This window comes from Nyctereutes procyonoides, unplaced genomic scaffold, assembly GCF_905146905.1.
Source record: "Nyctereutes procyonoides isolate TBG_1078 unplaced genomic scaffold, NYPRO_anot_genome, whole genome shotgun sequence".
Lineage (NCBI taxonomy): Eukaryota > Metazoa > Chordata > Mammalia > Carnivora > Canidae > Nyctereutes > Nyctereutes procyonoides.
The window spans coordinates 12,604,534-12,626,125 of NW_026575042.1; the positions used below are offsets into that span (position 1 = coordinate 12,604,534).

The 21,592-nt window shown below is 36.5% G+C and overlaps 1 protein-coding gene across 1 annotated transcript in view; it reads left to right on the plus strand.

Annotated features, from left to right (window-relative positions):
- DYNC1LI1 (dynein cytoplasmic 1 light intermediate chain 1) overlaps positions 1–11,514 on the plus strand; it is a 45,661-nt gene extending 34,147 nt beyond the window's left edge. The window contains exons 9-13 of the mRNA XM_055321165.1: positions 40–99; positions 222–266; positions 921–1,041; positions 2,325–2,480; positions 4,251–11,514. Of these exons, the coding sequence (XP_055177140.1) occupies positions 40–99; positions 222–266; positions 921–1,041; positions 2,325–2,480; positions 4,251–4,363 (495 nt within the window). The 3' untranslated portion in view covers positions 4,364–11,514. The remainder of the gene's footprint in view (positions 1–39; positions 100–221; positions 267–920; positions 1,042–2,324; positions 2,481–4,250) is intronic.
- The last annotated feature ends 10,078 nt before the right edge of the window (positions 11,515–21,592 follow it).

Sequence of the window (21,592 nt, forward strand, 5' to 3'; positions counted from 1 at the left end):
ATATACTAGACTTGCTCATTTATGCATTGCTCATTTCAGTTTGTGCATGAGAAGGAAATTGTGGCAGAAGATGACCAGGTGTTTCTTATGAAGCTACAGGTATGAAATTATATCAGAAGCAGGTTTAGTATTGTTAGTGGGTAAACTGCTCTTATATATTTTTAAAACTATAGCAATACATGCTGTTAGTTTCTAACCTAGGACTCTCTTGTGTTTTTCAGTCCCTTTTAGCAAAGCAACCACCAACTGCAGCTGGAAGGCCTGTGGTCAGTATTACAGATTTTGACAAAATTATTAAAGTGCCGTACATTATTGGTTTAGTTTCTTTTTTCCTTAATCATAGACATGTCTCATATGGGTGTGCTTTGATATAAATTTGAATCAAGAATTCTTTTGGAATTTGTGACATTTTAAAGGATAAACCACTCATTTTAAAAATATTTAAATCCTAAAGATCCATTTTGTCTTGTCACACAGCAGTTACTATGTGGAAACGTTTATATGTGTTACTGTATAAATCTTCACAACAGCCCTGTGAGGCAGGTACTACCAGCCCTATTCTGCAGGTGGGGAAGTGGAGGCCTTGGAGGACCTTATAGCTTGACTGAGATTTTATCTAGTAGGATGAAAGTTCAGATTGGAACCCGGATCTGACTCCCATGCTTATACTTGTAATCACACTCCATTATTCAATATGTTCTTTTTTCATTGAAGGAGAATTTGTATTCTAAATGTGATGGGTCTCTGATATTTTCTGATATTGAGGACATGATTGCTAAACATTTCCAGCAGTGGCTTGTAGAATAAAAGTACCAGTAGAACAGATGGGGGACAGTTAAAAAGTAATTTCTTTTTATAATAACTTTTGTGAAGTTGGATGTTTCAGGTTTTGATGATTATGGCTTTCTTATTTTTCATAGGATGCCTCACCAAGAGTCCCAGGAGGCTCCCCTCGAACACCAAACCGATCTGTGTCATCCAATGTTGCCAGCGTGTCACCCATCCCTGCTGGGTCCAAAAAAATTGATCCAAACATGAAAGGTACATTTTCTCTTTTCCTAGGAAAGACAACACAGTACATTTCACACTAAAAGGAAATCTACCTACCTTCCCACTTTTCCATAGCTGTTTTCATTTTTGTGCAATAGCTTCTAATCTTTGTCTCTGTTGATATAATCTCATAGTTAATCAAAATTCAAACTTTTATAATATGTCTATGGTATAAGCTTTATGAAAATTTTGTATTACATTTAATTTTTCTCCTATGTAGACCATTGAAGAAATTCATGTTAATACATAAAAAACTATAAACATAATAAATTGCCATAAGTGGGATTAATAGGTGAGAGTTTATACGTTTTTTTTTTGTCTTTTAATAATGTGTTTCGAATGGCTTATTCAATTTACAAGTCAACATTGAGTGTTGCAACTTTGCCACAACCTAATCAGCATTCTTTAAATACTAGTAAGAGCTTTGTCCCTGGTATTGCCTTTCTACTTGTATTTTCCTCCTGTGAATTGTTTCATGTTATCCTTTACCCTTTTATCTCTTGAAACTTCTACCTGTTTTCATAAAGGCTTAGGTAGCGTTTTGTAATATTTGAGGCAGACATTTCTCAACAATTACATGTTTGAAGAACTTTTGTCAAAAGGAAAGTATAGCAGCATCTAACATCCATTTAAATGCTTTTAGTTTTTAAAAATAACATTCTGGGGACGGCTGGGTGCTTCAGTGGTTGAGCATCGGCCTTTGGCCCAGGGCGTGATCCCAGGGTCCTGGGATCAAGTCCCGTGTTGGGCTGCCCACAGGGAGCCTGCTTCTCCCTCTGCCTATGTCTCTGCCTCTCTCGTGAATAAATAAATAAAATCTTTAAAAGAATAATTAATAAATCATTCTGATTTTTTTAAATAATTATATTCTTAAAGCTTACTGATACTTTGTTTTACATATGAATAGATTAGAGAGTCTTACCCTGGCTCAAAACCAGACTTGAGTTTAGAATACACAGCTCTTGGTACACCTGGGTGGCTCAACGGTTGAGTGTCTGCCTTTGGCTCGGGGCGTGATCCTGAAGTTCCAGGGTCGAGTCCCAACATCAGGCTCCTGCAGGGAGCCTGCCTGCTTCTCCCTCTGCCTCTCTCTCTCTGTGTCTCATGAATAAATAAGTAAAAAAAAAAAACAAAAAACAAAAACAAAAACCACAGCTCTTAAATTTTAAGTATTAATTAATTTTAAGTATTATTATGTATGTGATTACTATAATAATTTATAGAAGAATCTGATGTTTTGAGTGAAAGTTTTTTGGCTTTTGTTTTTTCAATAGCTGGAGCTACAAGTGAAGGTGTCCTGGCAAATTTCTTCAATAGTTTGCTGAGTAAAAAGACTGGTTCTCCCGGAGGCCCTGGGGTTGGCAGTGGTAGCCCTGGAGGTGGAGCTGGAAGTGGAAGCAGTGGTTTACCACCATCCGCCAAAAAATCAGGTATAGTTACCGAGAGCTTTTTTTTTTTTTAATAGCTTTATTGAGATATAGTTTACATACCATGAAGTTCACTCATTTAAAGTATACAGTTCGGTATTACAGTATATTTACAGAGTTATGCAAACCATTATGATCTATTTTTAAAACATTTTAATCTTCCCGAAAAGAAACCTCTACCTTATTTGCAGTAATGTCTTTTTTCCCTCCTAATCTCCTAGTCTTAGGCAACCACTGATCTGCTTTGTCTTTGTGGATTTGCCTATCTGGAGATTTCATATAAATGGAATCATACAGTAGATGCCTTCTTTAATGTTTTCAAGGTTCATTCACATTGTAGCATTTATCATTATTTCATTCCTTTTTAATACTGAATAAAATTCCATTTATGCATATGCCACATTTTCTTTGTCTACTCCTCAGTTGATAGACATTTAAACTGTTTCCAATTTTGGCCCTTATAAATAGAACCACTGTGAACATGTGTTTTTGACAAATATTTGAAAATGACATATGTTTTCATTTCTCTTGGGTATATACGCAGGAGTGGAATTGTTGGGTCCTGTGGTAACTCTGTGTTTGAGTTTTTGAAGAACTGCCAAAGTGTTTTGCAAAACACTGCATTGTTTTATATTTTCAACAACAGGGAACAAGGGTCCCAATTTCTCTACATCTTCTCCAACATTTGTTTTTGTCCATCTTTTTGATTAGAGCCATCCTAGTGGCTATGAAGTCATATCTCATTGTGGTTTTGACTCTTGCATATCTTTGATAGCTAATGCTGTTGAGAATCTTTTCAAGTGTTTATTGACCATTTGTAGATCTTTGGAGAAATGCCTATTCAATCCCTGCCCGTTTTTAAGTTGGATTATTTATCTTTTCATTGTTGAATTTTAAGTGTTCTTTATGTATTTTGTTTACTAGACCCTTATCAAATGTACAGTTTGTAGATGTTTTCTCCCATGTATTGTCCTTTCACTTCTTGATGTCTTCTAAAGCACAAAAGGGTTTAATTTTGATGAAGTCCAATTTATTTTTCTTTTTTATTTTATTTTATTTTATTTTTTTATTTGTGATAGTCACAGAGAGAGAGAGAGAGAGGCAGAGACACAGGCAGAAGGAGAAGCAGGCTCCATGCACCGGGAGCCCGATGTGGGATTCGATCCTGGGTCTCCAGGATCGCGCCCTGGGCCAAAGGCAGGCGCCAAACCGCTGTGCCACCCAGGGATCCCCAATTTATTTTCCTTTTGTTGATTGTGTAACTGCCCTTTATCAGACTTTTAACCCATTTTCCTTTTAAATCCCATCTTCTTGCCACCGTTTTCACAAATACCATTGTGCAGTTACAATTTTTGGTACCTTTTACAGGTTTTTGGGTGTAAAGTGAATTGCTTTTTGGCTTTTCCCACTGCCAGTATAGAAGAGTAAGCTTTCCCAAGACTGCTAATATAGTTACCACACATTCATATTCTTTGTGCATTCTAAAGTTTTGTTGCTATTTTCTGTTTTACTGTTCTTATTGTTCTGTGCCTTTTTAAAAAATATCTTTATGAGATTAAGTGATAGGTGCTAGTTTTACTTCCATTTGTTAACAGACCCTATGAGGGTTTTTAAAAAAGTTTTCTTCGAGAGGATTGATTTTTAAGGATGTTTATATGACTTAGTATGCTAGATAAAGTTAATGAAACTGTCGGCAGTTTTTAAATGAGACATTGACGTAAAAGATACTTTGACTTCTATCTAAATCTTGATTTTTTTTTCCCTTTAATGTAGGCCAGAAGCCTGTCCTATCAGATGTTCATGCAGAACTAGACAGAATTGCACGCAAACCGGTTACAGTTTCTCCTACAACACCTACATCTCCTACGGAAGGAGAAGCTTCTTGAAGATACCAAATAAAGCCATTTATTCAGTTTTCTGGGATAATGTAAACTTGCCTCTGCCTTCTCCTTCAAAAGTGGAATTAGGGAACTGGAGTGCTTTTTCAGATGGACTAAATTTATTTCTTTTTTCTTTCTTTCTTTCTTTTTTTTTTTTTTTTTTTGTGTGTGTGTGGTTGCCCATTTTTATAAAAGGAAGCTATACAGAAGAAAAATTATTCTACACTATGTAGGATTGCTGTTTGCATTGCCACTTTGCATAAGGAAATAATTTTGGATTTTGAAAAACTCAGAATTTATAGATCTGAAATACAGCCGTGTGATCATACTTTAAAGGCTATTTAAAACATAGGAGGGTTTAGGAAAGGGCAGAAAATAATATGCTTTGGGCATTTGACTGACTTGGAAGTCCAAGCATACTTTAGTTAAGACTATTAAAATAATTTGAAAATTTATGTATTAGTTTTGCTGGAAAGGAGAAAATGACCAATTGTCAAATTTTCCACACCAGTGTAAACAACCACCACACATGGGATATGCTGAGAAAACTATCAGATAGCGTTTTATACACTAGTCATTGTCTCACCCATGATCCTGTAAGTTGTCATCAAAATATGATTTTGAAATATTGGCCAAGATTCATTTCTTTAACTGAGAAGAAAAGAAAGCACACTGCCTAAATGCATAAAAGAAAAATGCAGAGGTTATTAAAATGTAAAGAGGTAACAGTCTTTGGATTTGTCTATCTATATCTGTATTAATATATAGATATAGATATATATATGGCTCTGCCTTAATATACCCCTTTTTTGTTTGTGACTTTCAACTGTAATCAGTTAATAAAGTATTTATTCTCTGCATTCAGGTTCAAATAACTTGTTGCATTCTCTTATACATAATTTGTATTTATCAGACAATGAATATAAGATTCATTAGTATTTTGAGGTGTTTGACGTAATAGGATTATTAAGCATTCTGATCTTTGTGAGAGACAAGTGAATACGTGGTATTCACTATCCTGTAAGTTTCCTTAAGTTGGAAGTTTACCGTGATCAGCACATCTTCCCCACAAGCATGTCTCAAGCTACAGAATCATCAGCATTTCTAGTAGATAAAAAGGTAGCCTTTTATCATTATTGGGCAGAAGCTGTTTTAAAAGCTTGGCAAATGCACTGACACATATGTCCTCTCTTACAGGTGAGAACACCTGTTAGTAGTTAAACCTGATTTTTCAATACTGTTTTTAAATGCTTGTTTTAGAAACTTCATAAGAACAGTTTGACTTCTTACTGAAGTTCAGCTAGAGAACACATGCACATTTAACTTACATTACATTTAACTTATCATTACAGATAATGGGAAAAAATGGCCACTGCCCTTTACATTGGCCTTTGTTATTACTTTATATATTCCAAAGATTTTTTTTTTCAGCAAAATGTTTGAGGACAATACCTCTACTATCTAACGTAATCCTTTCATTAAAATTTTAAAATCTTTACTTTTGAATAGCATTTGGCTCCTAATAGTTGAATATAAATGCTAAAAATACATGAGAGGGTAATAATTTGTTTCAGGGTGGGAAAAACTTAGGCTGTTCATGGGCATGGAAAAATTAATTTGTAAAAACATTTTGAGGAAATATGAAAAATGCCACTGATAGAATCTTTAGTCTGGAAAGGGTTCTGCAGTCATGGTGGTGTAAAGACCAATTTTTATAAAGTAGTACATGATGAAGTAAGCAAGACTAATGAAAGAAAGAAAAATCTCTGACTGTACATCATGGTATACTTTGATATGTCTGCTGTGTTTGCATGTCTAGGCTAACTCGTTCTTTTCTGTATGACATTGGAGATGTACTAGAAAATCCTTGGAATTGAGTCATTAGCTGAAATAATTGTAATCGTTCAGTTTATAGGGTATTCGGTTTTAAAACCTTGTGTTACCATGTTTAAATCTTAAACTGATTTTTGTCCCTATTTTTTGCAAGGAAATTTGTTTTTAAACTATTTAAAACTTTTTTGTTTTTAGGCACTTGTTATTGAAGTATACAATAGAGAAAAGTATACAGATATCAGGTTATATGGATTGAAATACCAACTAATCACTAAGATCAAGGACATTACTGGCATCCCATATGCTTCCTATGTGCCCCTTATCAGCACCTCTACCCACCAAAGGATCACAGTCCCCACTTCTACAACCATAGATAAGTTTTATTTATTTTTAAGCTTTATATACATGGGATCTTAGAGTTTATGTTCTTTTTTGTGCAAGGCCTCTTTCAGTATTAGTTCTGTGACACATCAACAAATGCATGTAGCAGTAATTATCCATTCTCATTGCACCATAATATTCCATCCTGCAAATACATTATAATTTATCCATTATCCTATTGATGGATGTATATTAGATTCCTCTTGCTGCTGTAACAAAGTTACCACAATTTAGTGGCTTAAAACAATACAAATTTGTTATCTTACTATCTGGCGGGCAGAAGTCCAAAATCAGTCTTACTGGACAGAAATTAAGGTGTCAGCAGTGCTGATTTCTTTTGGAGGCTCCAAGGAGCATCTATTTCCTTCCTTTCCAGCTTCTAGAGGCTGCTTGGATTCTTTAGGTTCTCGGTCCCTTCTCCATCGTCAAGGCCAACAGCATAGCATCTTCAACTGGGTGCTTCCATCTCATTGTCTCTCACGCTGAACCTGCTGCCTCCCTTGTGTCAGCATCCATGTGATTAAGTTGGGCTCACCTGAGCAATCCAATGTAAGCTCCCTCAACACTTCACTCTCCTTACTAACATGATTTCTGAAGAGAAATTGAGTCTAATTCTAATCTTTGCTCCTCTATGGGCATTTTTTCCCCTTTTGGCTTATTTCAAGATTTTGTATCTTTGATTTTAATGCAGTTTGATATATTATGCCTAGGTGCAGTTTTGGGATTTATCCTTCTTAGTGTTCTGTGAACTTTCTGGATCTGTGGTTTAGTGTCTTGACTAATTTGGGGGAAATTCTCAGTCATTGCTTCAAATATTTTTGCTGTTCCTTTCTTCTGGTACTTTCATTATATATATGTTACATCTCTATAGTTTTAGGATATTCTATTCCTTGCCCTACCCCCCGACCTTTTTTCTCTTTGCTTTTTAGTTGGAAATTTCTATTTATATATGTTGTCACTCAGAGATTCTTTCTTCAACCATGTTCTGTCAACTAGCCCATAAAAAGTATTCTTCATTTCTGTTAGTTTCTTTTTTATTTTAATTCTAGCGTTTTTTATTTTAACTCTAGGGTTCTTAGAATTTCTCTCTGTTTATATTATCCATCTGTTCTTGCACATTGCCTACTTTTTCTGTTAGATCCCTTAATATATTAATCATAGTTGCTTTAAATTCATAGCTGGATAACTCATTTTTGCCATATCTGAATTCAATTCTGATGTTTGCTCTGTCTCTTCACAGTACTTTTTGCCTATTTCTATGCTTTGTAATTTTCTGTTGATAGCTGGACATGATAAAAAGAACTCCAGTGAATAAACTGTTAGTAATGTGGTGGGAGAGTGTTAGGGGGAGGGGAAGCATTCTGTAGTTCTGTGATTAGGTCTCAGTGAGCCTGTGCTCCTGGGCTGTGAACTTCACCGTGCTTCTCATACTCCCATCTTCACCCCCAAGCCCCTTTTCTGGTGGGACAGGATGGCTACATGCAGAACACCAGGAGATTTTTCTCTAATTTTCCCTTTGAGATCCTGGAGAGTAAAACTCAAAAAAGTGTAGGGAACCCCCTATGACTGGGGGATTTCTAACAGACTTACCTACTCAGTCTCCAGCAACTTGTCAGTTACAATTCAGGCTTTCCTACCCCAGTACTGTCTCCCTCATATTTCTGCTTGGGAGTTTCTAGTTAAGCAAGTTGTTATTCTATGTCCACTTGCAAATCTCCCACCTGGGGATAGGGCTTGGCCCTGGGACTTCACTTCTCTGACAAATCTAAAAAGAGTTGTTGATTTTTCAGTTCAGCCTTTTGTTAGGATGGAGAGATGACTTCCAAACTCCTTGCTTGCTTTCTTGGAAACTGGAAATCTGATTCCCCCCTCTCAGAATCCTAAGCATATCTGCAAAGTCCCTTTGCCAAATAAGGTAACATTCACAGGTTCAAGGGATTAGGATATGGACATCTTTGTAGGATCATCATGAAACCTAGCAGCTTTCAGCTTTTCAATTGCTCTTACAAATTGTGCTGTTAGCACTCTCAAATGCGTGTGGTGACAAATATGTTCTAATTTCTATTGAGTATGTATGTAGATATGGATTGCTGGGTCCATGACTATGTGTATATTAGATAAAGTAGTAGATAAAGCCAAACAGTTTTTCCAAAATGGTTATAAGAATTTCCCTTTCTGAGAGAAGATATATCTAATAAGAGTCTAGTGTCCGGGTTATATAAATAATTCTTAATTCAAAACAAGTAACCTAATGTTAAAATGGCCAAAGGATTTGAATAGACATTTCTCCAAAAAAGATATACATTCTCATTAGCAGTTGGGGAAATGCAAACCAAAACCACTTCACAGCCAAAATTAAAAATGAGTGTTGGCAAAGATATGGAGAAATTAGAATCCCCATACTTCGCTGGTGGGAATGTAAAATGTAAACTGGTAACCACTTTCAGGAACAATGTGGTGGTTCCTCATAAGAGTAAGCATGTAGTTACCATATGACCCAGCAATGCCACCCCTAGATAAATACCCACTGAATGAGAACATCCGTCCTCACAGAAACTTGTATACAAATGGCTGTAGCAGCATTATTCATAATAGCAAAAAGATGTAAACCCAAACACCTACCAACAAATGGATAAACAAAATGTGGCATATCCTACAATGGAATATGTTAAGTTATAAAAAGGAATGAAGTATTGATACATGCTACAACATGGATAAACCTTGAAAACATTGTTAAATGAAAGAAGCCAGTCACAAAGTCATGCTATAGGATTCCATTTATACAAAATGTCCAGAATGAGCAAATTCATTGAGACAGTAGATTAGTAGTTTGTCTTTAATTTTAGACATGCTGGCAGGTATACAGTAGGATCGCCTAGTGGTTTTAATTGTATTTCCTTGATAACTAACAAAGTGAAGCATGTTTCATGTTTATTGGCCATACAGATACTCTCTTTTATAAAGTACCCATTTAAGAATCTTAGAAGTCTTGACCTTTTTATTTTCTTTTTCTTTTGGGGGGAGAGAGGGTGGGAGGAAGGTAAAGGGGAAACTGACTTTTTCTTAACTGACTTATTCTTTATGTATTCAGGATGCTAGTCTTTGTCAGATGTGTATTGTAAATATCTCTCATTTGGTGGTTTGCCTTTTCACTCTCTTACTGGGATCTTTTGATGAATAGGAGTTACTGATTTTAATGTTCCATTTGTCAGCTTTTCTTTATGGTTTTTGCTTTTATGACCTGTTTTAAATCTTTTGCTGCCCTCAAGATGATGATATTCTATGATTTTTTTTTCTAAAAGATTTATTGTTTTAGTTTTCTACATTCCTGGGATTTATTTCTATGCATGCTGTGAAGTAGGGGGCAAGATTTTTTTTTTTTTAATGTAGGTATTCAGTTAATTCAGTACCATTGTTGGGAGAATCATCCTTCTTCACTGCGGTGCCCCCTTGGTCATGTTTCGTCCATTTGCATATACTTATGTTTCTGGACTTTCTACTTTCTTCTATTTGCCGGTTTGCCTATATTGTACCAATACTACAGTCTCAATTTCTGTCCTTTAGCTAGTAAACAAGTCCTCCAGTATTGTTTTTCCTTAAGATTGTTTTGATTCTTGACTCTACATTTCCATAGAAACTTTAGAATTAACTGTTCCACTCACACACACACACACACACACACATCACCCTGCATTTTGATTGAGATTGCATTGAATTTATAGATCAATTTGGAGTTCGCGGTCATCTTTTAAAAATTTTTTTTAATTTTTATTTATTTATGATAGTCACACAGAGAGAGAGAGAGAGGCAGAGACACAGGCAGAGGGAGAAGCAGGCTCCATGCACCAGGAGCCTGATGTGGGATTCGATCCCGGGTCTCCAGGATCGGGCCCTGGGCCAAAAGCAGGCGCCAAACCGCTGCGCCACCCAGGGATCCCCGTTTGCAGTCATCTTTAAGACATCTTCCAAACTATACACAGGAATATTCTTCCACTTACATAGATTTTCTTTAGTTTCTCCTAGCAGTATTTTTATTTTTCAATGTATTATCTTGCACCTCTTGTTGATAGATTCTTAAATCTTAAATCAGTGAATTATTTTACACTATCATAAATGGCATCCTTTTAAAATTTCATTTTATTTGTTGCTGGTGTAAAAAAATACAGCTTTATCATATTATCCAGAAACCTTATTCAAATCCCTTTATTAATGTAATAGGTCATGTGTAATTTATTATCTTTTTTTTACATGTCATCTGCAAATAGTTTTATTTCCTCCTTTTTAATGTTGTCTTGCTTTCTGACACTTGTACACAAGTATAGAATACTATAGAACCAATGAGAGGAAGCATCTTTATCTTGTTCCCCATCTCAGAGTGAAAGCTTTTAATATTCCACTATTCAGTGTATTTGCTGCATGCTTTTTGTAGATACTCTATCAAAGAAAGAAAGTTCTCTTCTTTCCTAGTTACTTTATATCATGAGTTTTATCATGAATGAGTGTTAAATTTTATAAACTTTTTTCTTTATTGAGATAATCATTTTCTTTTCTTCTATTAATGTTATCATTTACATTACCTTTTAAGAATATTAAGCCAACTTTGTATTCCTGAAATAAATCTAACTTGATGTGTTAGTTTTATTATATTGCTGGATTTGGTTTGCCAACATTTTATTAGGATTTTGCATTATGCACCTGAGAAAGATTGGCCTGTAATTTTCATTTGTCATCATATTTTTGTCAGTATTTGATATCAAGATTATGTTGACCTCATAAATCAAGTTGGGAAGTATTCTCTTTTTGTATTCTTTGTAAAGAGTTTGTGAAAGATTGGTGTAAAATCTTGTCAATTTGTTTCTTTAAAACTATCAGACATAATTTTTTAAGGCCCTTTGTGGAACTTGACAATAGCCCAAACAGTAATAAACATTACAGTTTTCTTATTTGGGCTTCATTTTTCAGAGAAATTACTTTTACAGTTTGCAAAATGCCAAAATACAGGAGTTCCTATTTCATGTAACACCTTATTAACGTCCAAACAGTTGTTCCCCTGCTGAAATAGGATGACAGTTGATGATGTCAGGGAATTCTTGCGGAATGTTTGATGAGACTTCTCTTCTCCTGTGGTCATAGTTATTTTAGGAAAAATTATAATCCATACATTAATAAAAAATACATGAAGTAATTAATGTGAAGAAGTACATGGAATTCAAGAATATGTTTAAAGATATTTCTCAGATAACTAGAGAATAGATACGATCATACTTTGAGGAATAATAGTTGATACTGTCCATTTTCTAAAAGTATGGCTACATAGGGAAAGAGAAGTATATACACATACATATATACACACTTACACATAAATTTGGGGCAGAGGGCAGCCCCGGTGGTGCAGCGGTTTAGTGCCGCCTGCAGCCTGGGGCGTGATCCTGGAGACCCTGGATCGGGTCCCACGTCAGGCTCTCTTTATGAAGCCTGCTTCTCCCTCTGCCTGTGTCTCTGCCTCTCTCTCTCTGTGTGTGTCTCTATGAATAAATAAATCTTTAAAAAAAAAAAAGATTACAAAAAATAAATTGGGGGCAGAGTAGTACCTTGATCCCATTGTATCACCAAAATCTTTTTAAAATTAAAATTCTTTCCTGTCTTCTCTTGTGTTAAGATTTTTTCTGAACTTCAAATACCATGATTCTCAAATTTGATCATTGGACTCCTTTACATGTGTATTTAATAAGGAGACTCCAAAGAATTATGTGAGTCATATTTTAAAAATAAATGATAATATGGATCATACTTATATTTGCCATGATAAAAAAAGCTGGAAAATGTTAAATATTCATTTACAAATAACAATAAGTATGTTACGTTAAATAACATTTTTTATAGAAAATAACTTTTATAAAACAAATGTATTGAAAAGAGTGTCATTGTTTTACATTTTTACAAATCTCTGTAATGTCTAGCTTAATAGAAGACAGCCGGATTCTAGTATCTGCTATATTATATCTGATGTGATATGTTGTTTGAATTCTATGAAGAAAATGCAGCCTCATAAATATATAGGTAGAAAAGGCAGAAGTATTTTAATAGCTCTTCCAGATAATTGCAGATTTTCTTTTTGGTTTCTAAAATGCAACAAGTCTTAGTTTTTTAAAGGTTAATTACAGTATGGAATTCATTGGTCTGACTTGTACTTTAAATGGATTTTTCCCCTTTGTGATTTTATAACATTATTTACTGGTCTTTTAGAAAATACCAGTTCACTGAGTTACAGAGTTCTTCCAGGTATTGACATGGGAACTATACACAAATTTGACATGTCCTATAGAATATCAAACAAATCACATTGTTTGCAAAGATCTCTTTAGAAAAGTTTAAGTGTGGGGCACCTGAGTGGCTCAGGTCATGATCCCAGGGTCATGGGATTGAACCCCTTGTCCAGCTTCCTGCTCCACGGGAGTCTGCTTCTCCCTCTGTCCCTCCCCCTGCGCATGCTCTCTCTCTCTCTCTTATTCTCTCCTCTCTCTCAAATAAAATCTTAAAAAAAAAAAGTTTAAGTGATAGGAAACTGTCAGGCTTAGTGACGGATATAAGTTTTCCAAAATCCTAATTTTTTCTGGAAAGTTCAAGTTTTATGAATGCAATGAATATTATCAGTTGTGGGATCCCTGGGTGGCGCAGCGGTTTAGCGCCTGCCTTTGGCCCAGGGCACGATCCTGGAGACCCAGGATCGAATCCCACGTCGGGCTCCCGGTGCATGGAGCTTGCTTCTCCCTCTGCCTGTGTCTCTGCCCCCCCCCTCTCTGTGACTATCATAAATAAAAAATAAAAAAATAAATAAAATAAAAAAAAATATTATCAGTTGTATTCCTTGTACTGACAAGCTCACTTCATTCATTTTAGAGAAAATACCTGCCAGATACTAAAGTCTGAAAAACCAGTTAGCCTAAAGTAGTAAATATGATAAATTTTGCAAGTAAATATGGTAAAATAAAGTGTCTAGTTCAGCTTATAACTATTCAATAGCACAAATGATTTTCCTTGAAACACCATTGTACTTCAGTATACAGCAAAAGTAATGTATGTACACTTCCCATTTCCTTATACAGCATTTGAATAAGGCAGGTACTAAATGATTACAACTTAATAAAACTAATAATTTTCACTTCATCAAGGGAATTCTTAAGTGAAATTGGGTTTTTTTTTTCCACATATGAAGAATACAATGGCTACAAATTCAGTTTTATGCTACTGCCTTGCTTCATGCTGGAATGCCAGTAGTTTTATTCTATCAGCAGTGCAAACAAATGTTCATACAGTGAAAAAGGCAAATGAACTCTTAGTAGTCTTATGAGCATAGTTTTGACCTCACACAAATGTTGCAAAGGTCTCCAGACCTCTAGGGGTCCTCTGATCCCCCTAAGAACTACTGTTATAATCCAAAGCCAAATTACTCCTTGATTTTGACCCATGTTGGCTTAGAATTTAAAACAAGGCTTTGATTCAGAAGTTTTGGTTGATATACTGTAGAATGTGACTCTTCCAAGCATTTTTTTTTTAAGTCTTTAATTCATGAAAGGCAGAGACATAGGCAGATGGAGAAGCAGGCTCCATGCAGGGAGCCTGATGTGGGACTCCATCCTGGGCCTCCAGGATCACGCTCTGGGGCTAAGGCTGGGGCTAAACCGCTCAGCCACCCAGGTGTCCCATTTTTCTATTGAAATGTCTTCAGTCTGTAATGCGACAACTTTGCCATAGTTAGCTGAGTTAGTCTTGTATACTGTGTTTTGTGTACGTGCACTCTGCTCTCTCCCAAGTTTTGCTCAGCCAGAAAGTACTATTTAGATGGTAGGTGATGATCTTTTGCTGCTCTACCACTGCCTGGTATTTGGAGCACACTTAATCTTCAAGTAAAATAGATATACTTCAGCCCTGCTTTGCAAGATGTCTGAATATCTTAGCCGCCACCTCCATGAGTATCTTAATGTACAAGACTTGCAGTGCCCACACACTGTGGAAAGAGCCAGAAGAGCCGGTCTACCTCATTTACTAATCACATGACTGTAGAAGAGTCATTTATTGTCCTAAAGCCTTAGTTTCATCACCTGGATGGTGGCAAGGACAACTTGTTCAGGTATAGAGTTACAAGTGAGGATAAATAAGATCGAGGGTGTGGAGGTGCTATATAAACTATGAAGTGCTACACAAATTTAAGTTTTTATAGCCCCAAAGGAAGGCATTTTAATTTACACAAACTTCATAAGTACTAGTCCCATGCATAAATTATTTAGATAATTAAGCAATTTTAGATACTACCCTAAATGTATTAGTGTAATTAGACCACTTCTGAAAAGCCTGCTGCCTTGTGTGCTTGTTTCTACAAAAACCAGTTTATATATATAATATATATATAATACGTATATTATACATATACATATATACATATATATATACAGTATCTAATACGATATATATATATATATATATAATATATCAGTATTAGATCAACTGCTAGCTATTTGTAAAGATGAAATTAGGGATCCCTGGGTGGCGCAGTGGTTTAGCGCCGGTCTTTGGCCCAGGGCGCGATCCTGGAGACCCAGGATCGAATCCCACGTCGGGCTCCCGGTGCATGGAGCCTGCTTCTCCCTCTGCCTGTGTCTCTGCCTCTCTCTCTCTCTCTCTGTGTGACTATCATAAATAAATAAAAATTAAAAAAAAAAAGCTTTCCTTTAAAAAAAAAAAAAAAGATGAAATTAGATCCATACTTGACATCAGTCACAAGAATAAACTCCAAATGTATCAGACCTAAATATAAAAGATGAAACCATAAAAGTACTAAAAGAAAATAGAAAATTATTTTGCATCTGAGTGGGAAAAGACTTTCTAACTTTAATTCAGTCTACATGCAATAAAAATTTTAAATTCAAGTACATAAAAATGATTGAAGAAAACATGATAAAAACTCTAAGCAAAGCCAAAAGGCAAATAAAATGTACAGAGAAAATATTTGTAATATATCATAGATAAAGAGCTAATATTCCTGGTACACAGGAACTCAAAATAAAGGTGAGGGAACCAAAATCCCTATAGAGTATATAAATAAGCAAAAGGCACGAACAGACAAATAAAAAATAATATAGAAATAGCCCTTGAACATATATAAACATGTTTAACTTTTCTTAGGAAGAAATGCAAATCAAAACTATATTGAAATATTATTGCTGCCTATTGGAATGAAAAAAATTCAAAAGCTTGACAACACTTTGTTGGAGATGTAATAAAGAAATAGATTTATTCATTGCTCCTGGGAGTGCAAAACAAATCAACTTTTAATGAGGGACATTTTAGTATTTGCACTCAAAATTTGCACTCAAACTCAGCAATCGTGGAACATATCACAAACTTTCATCTCTGACAATACAAAAATTGTATTCATACAGTTATTCATTGTGGCATTATTTGTAATTGCAAAGTATTGGAAACAACCTAAATGCCTAAACTAGGAAATTGGATGAATAAACTGCAGGACAGCCACACAATGGAGTGCTATGCAAGTATTCAGAAAAAAAAAAAAAAAAAAAGCTGATTTCCAAGAACTAATATGGAGCAACTTCCAGGATGGTATCTCTCTTTCCACTAAAGAGATACAGAAAAGATAACCAGAAAAAATCACAGTTTGTAACCTGCGGAGGCTGATTGGATGGAATGAGATGGAAGGGACAAAGACTTAGCAACCTTTCTCTATATGTACCTTTTCGTAGGTTTTTCCTTTGAGACCTTTGTTAATTTCTCACATTTTCAAGAAATAATAATTAACCACAAGGAAAAAACTCTAAGGCGGTTTTCCATGATTTTTAATGACACTGAGGCAAAGTCTTGAGCTTTTTGCCTTGCGATGACAGGGACTCCTGTGATCCAAATCCCACACTGGACCCCACCTTCTTTCTTCCCCAAGCAATCAGAAGCTTCTGCCTTTCTTCATCACATCTCTCACCCAACTAATCAAACTCTCTGTCCTGTACTAAAATACCTAACTGATAATGAGAGCAAGGAGGCTAAATGATCCATGGTCTCCAACCTCCCTCCATTCCTGCCTTCCAATACCACTGAGGAATTAACTCCCTGCAGGGGGCAGAAACCGTAGACCAAAAAAACAGTATTAGCAATCCTTAGCCCTTGCGGCCCTCTGCTGGTATAAATGAAATGTGGAAATTCACCATGTTGATTGCTTATGTTCTCTATTCTAGTTTTGTTGGCAGACGAGCTTAAAAAGCTATTGTCCCAAGAAGATCTCTGATCCAAATTTTTCTTTGACTATCTGGCATCCTCGTCCACTCTGGGGTGTTTGGAAATGTTGGCAAGGAAAATAGCCAAGAACACTTCCTGTGTTCTCCTGCTGTCTATAAACACTCCTTTATTTTTCTGCTTTCTCCTTACCTTCTCTTCTACTTCCTCCAAAGTTCTAGCCTAAATCCTCTTCTTTCTACAGATGCTTCCCTTTAACATTTGTATGGTTTTGTCTATGTGTCTCCTCCAAATGCCTTCTCTCTTCCAATACTCCAGATCCATATCTGAAACAATTTACCAGGAACTCCATTTGATGCCCTCTGGCCCTGAAACTTCTGTCCTAATCTGAGTTCTTCATCTTAGTTTGTTAAGACAAATGATCCAAAACCTGGAAATAAGGCAAAAGGATTATTGAGTCCCTTTCTGTGTCATACTAGAATAGTGTTCTCAAAGTATGGTCTTAGACCAGCAGCAGCAGCATCACCTGGGAACTTGTTAGAAATGTAAAATCCTGGGTCCTACTCAAGACCTACCAAGTCAAAAACTGTGGAGGTGAAGCCCAGAAGTTTGTCATGTAACAAGCCCTCCCTCCAGTGATTATGATGATCACTCAAGGTCGAGAAATAATGAACAGGAACAGGGATGGCAAACTACAAGCCAGATCCAGCCCAGTGCCTGTTTTCAGAAAGTTTTTTCAGGATATGACTGCATTATGACATTGAGTTATGTATCATGGCTGCTTCCACTCTACAACAGCAGGATCGAGTTGAGTGGTTGAGACGGAGACTTATATGTCCCTCATAACCTGAAGACTTACTATCTGACCCTTTACAGAAAAAGTTTGCCAACCTCTGGACTAGCTAGAGAATCATCTACCAAACCCTCTTAAGGGCCACTATTGACCTAAGGAAAGATGATTTTTTGTGACTTACTATTTATTTTTTTAAATATTTTATTTAACTATTCATGAGAGACACACACAGAGAGAGAGACAGAGACAGAGACACAGGCAGAGGGAGAAGCAGGCTCCATGCAGGGAGCCCAATGTGGGACTGGATCCCAGGACTCCAGGATCACGCCCTGAGCTGAAAGGAGGTGCTAAATCACTAAACCACCCAGGCGTCCTAATGACTTACTATTTATTATTGAGTTGGGCCCCAAGTCTGTGAAGTTAGGTGTTAATTATAGAAGATTGATAAGCTACAAATGATTTTTCTCTGTTAGAGGTGAAAATGATTTGTCTCTTCAAGACTTAATTACAAAAGTAACCGTTTTATTGTCCTTGTAGGTTAGTCAGTTTTGAGTCTCACCTAGCAACCATATATCAGCATTTTTCCCTTTCACCGTATATATATATATATATATATATATATATATATATATATTTTAAAGATTTTATTTATTTATTCATGATAGTCACACAGAGAGAGACAGAGAGGCAGAGACACAGGCAGAGGGAGAAGCAGGCTCCATGCACCGGGAGCCCGACGTGGGATTCGATCCCGGGTCTCCAGGATCGTGCCCTGGGCCAAAGGCAGGCGCCAAACCGCTGCACCACCCAGGGATCCCTTGCCATATATTTTTAAACACCATACATATATATACATATATACACATACACACATACCATGATCTCTCATATCCTCCTCTGAACCAGTTTTACATTCTCCAGATTACTAATAAGTTAAATCTTTGAAGCATGCTTACTATATACTTGTATGAGTCATCTTTTTATTTCTTTGAAATTTACACTCTGACCCTGACAAGCATTAATGCCTCCTTAGATTCTGTTTCTGTTATTACCTTTCTTCATTCTCTTCATTACATAAGCATAAAACCTTAGCGCCTGTTTCAATTCCTCACTCCCTCTTCAAATGAACCAGTCTCCAAATCTCACTGATTTTACCTTCCTTGAGAATTTTCTCTCCAAGCCATCCCCTCCCCGTCTATTTCCAAGACTACTGTCTGAGTTTAAGCTGCTCTTCCCTCTTTCCTGAACTTACCTGGTCTGCCTAAGGCTGCTAGGAAAAGATCCCCAAGGAAGAACTCTGGCCATTTCACTTCCCTCACCTTAAACCCTTGGGTGATTCATCGCTGTTCAGCAATAAGGGAAAGCACCGGTTCTTTGGCTTGATTTTTAAGGCCCTCCAAAATTTGACTCCAAACTTGTCTTCTGTGACAAGGACTTTTTGTCCTTCCACCCTTCCATTCTCTATGCCTGTGTGTACTTGCTTATGTCTTCCTTCTTATTGCCCCTCTGCCTAGAGTACCCTCTGTCCTGTTTTCTGCATGTCCAAAGGTAAGTATTCATTAACCTCCAGCTTAAAGCTCCACCACACTGATCCTTTAGCTGCAAGTGATTTCTCTCTGCTCTGAATTCCCAGCACATTTAATTTGTATCTCTTTTATGGCACATATCTCTATTTTATGACATGGTCCTTTATGGAAGTTTCTGTGGCCTCATTGTAGGACTTCATCTATGATCCAACTTTGTATCCACATTATTGCCTAACTGTCCTAATATAGATAAGAGATCCAGTAAAAGTGCCTGAATAGGAGCTGCTGAAAAATCAAAATCTCAACTGGAAAAAGTAGCAAACAGTAAATTATTTTTTGAATGTCTTAAATCTCATCAAAGTATATTTCCCAAATTATTCTTGTTGTAAATGTTTCTTATTCCTCATTTAAAAATATTAACTATTTAATATTAAAAGAGAAAGATGAATATTCTTCAAAACTGAAATAAGTCTTTCTTTTCTCTCTTTGGTATATCTTTTCTCCATAAATAAGATTTCTCATTTCACTGTGGTAAACCTCAGCATTTAACTATTCAGTGTTGTTTATTCATGAACAAACATGGCAGTTTTCCATATGGATGTACCTACCCATCAAATGGGGTCCCTAATAAGTGTTTGTTTATGAAGCCCTTTTATTAAGAAAACATAAGTGTTGCACACTTTTTCTTTTCTTTTCTTTTTTAACTGGGAAGGATATTAGTGCCTTAATCTAATTGATTTGGCCACCCCTAAATTAATCAAGACAAAGGAAGTTATGGCATATCTGCTGTCTCCTATACAATGGCTTTCTTTCATTCTTATCACATTGTAAAACGGTGTTCCTCCATATGCACAGATTTCTCACCAGTATCCCCTGGAGAACTTGTTACAAAAGTACATTCCCAAGACCCACCCAAATTCAGAAACTTTGGGGCAGATCGCCAAGAATCTTCATTTTTAGTTAACCTCCCAGATGATTTTTATGCATCCCAAAAATTTGTGAATCACAAGCTAAATTCTTTTTTTTAAAAAGATTTTATTTATTTATTTGAGATAGAAAAAGTACAATAGAGACAGCACAAGTGGGGTGTAGGGGCAGAGTGAGAGGGAGAAGCAGACTTCCCAATGAGCAGGGAGCCCGATAAGGGGCTGGATCCCAGGGTCCCCAGGGATCACGACCTGAGGTGAAGGCAGACGCTTAACTGACTGAACCACTCAGGTGCTCCCACAAGCTAAATTCTTATCATCTTCTAAATTCAAAGAAAAGCAGAGACCCCCTATAGCATTGCTCAGTGCAACTTAAATAAACTGAGAGGGTTGAGAGAATCTGTTCATCTTCTCTCCTCACTCAAAGTTGTTTTTAAATATTACTTGCCCTCAATATTTTCTCTTGAAAATGTTCAAACACACAGAAAAGTTGAATTAAGAAACAAGTACAGTGGACACCCATGTACTACACCATTAATGTGTTACTACGGTTGCTTTATCATAGGTTTATCCTTTTATCCATCTCTCTACTCATCCATCTGTCTTATATTTTTAGATGAATTTCAAAGTAAATTTCAGACTTCCATAGTGTCTAATTTGGGATGATGGTAACTCAAAGAATAGCAGGGCAGTGAGTCCTTTTAGCCCTGGTGAAAACACAGTGGCCTCATTCTACTGAACAGGATTGATGGCTGTTTGGCCGGAGCATTTAATCAAAGACAGAAGGGCATTTTGCGCTGGCTGCATAGACAGCCCTCACAGAGTAGCATCTACTTGTCTCTATTCATTTGAATAGGAGCTTTAGTTCTGTTACTGGAGGAAGATAGGGAGGTTTGGGGCCATAGAGGAGAGCAGATTAAATATGGAAGTAGGTGACAGCAATGGCCCCTCCCCTCCTCCATGGGTTTTGAGACCCTAATGGAGAGGTGAGTTAGAGGCTGAGGTTTGCTGGGTTCACTTAGCAACAAGGTTGTGAGTCAGACTCATTCCAGGTACCCCTACCTAGCTGTTTGACTTTGGATATATTCTCCCTCTTGGCCTCGGTTTGCTCATTTGTAAAATGAAAGTAAAGCTAGTGCCTATGTTATACTGTAGAGGAGAAAATACGCGTGCCTGGTATGTCACCCAAGCAACTTCAGTTGCTAAAATACAATTAGATTCCTTCATGAGTTTCCTTAAGTTCACACAAAATTAACACATATGACTGTGCGAACTGCTGCACAAGGAAGAGGCGAATGAACTAAATGGTTTTGACAAGACTAAAAGGAATTCAGAGAGAGGCAAGAGGTTGCAATCCTGAAAGTCCTTTCAGACTGATGCGGGAGACCTAGGCTCTTATGTCACGGAGCTGAAGAATGAATCTCGGGGACAACAGAGAATGAGTAAAGTAATAGGTGTTTATTAAGCAGAGACACAGAGAAAGCTCTCAGAAGTGAGAGGGGTCCCGACAGGGTTGCCACTGAGGGCTTTT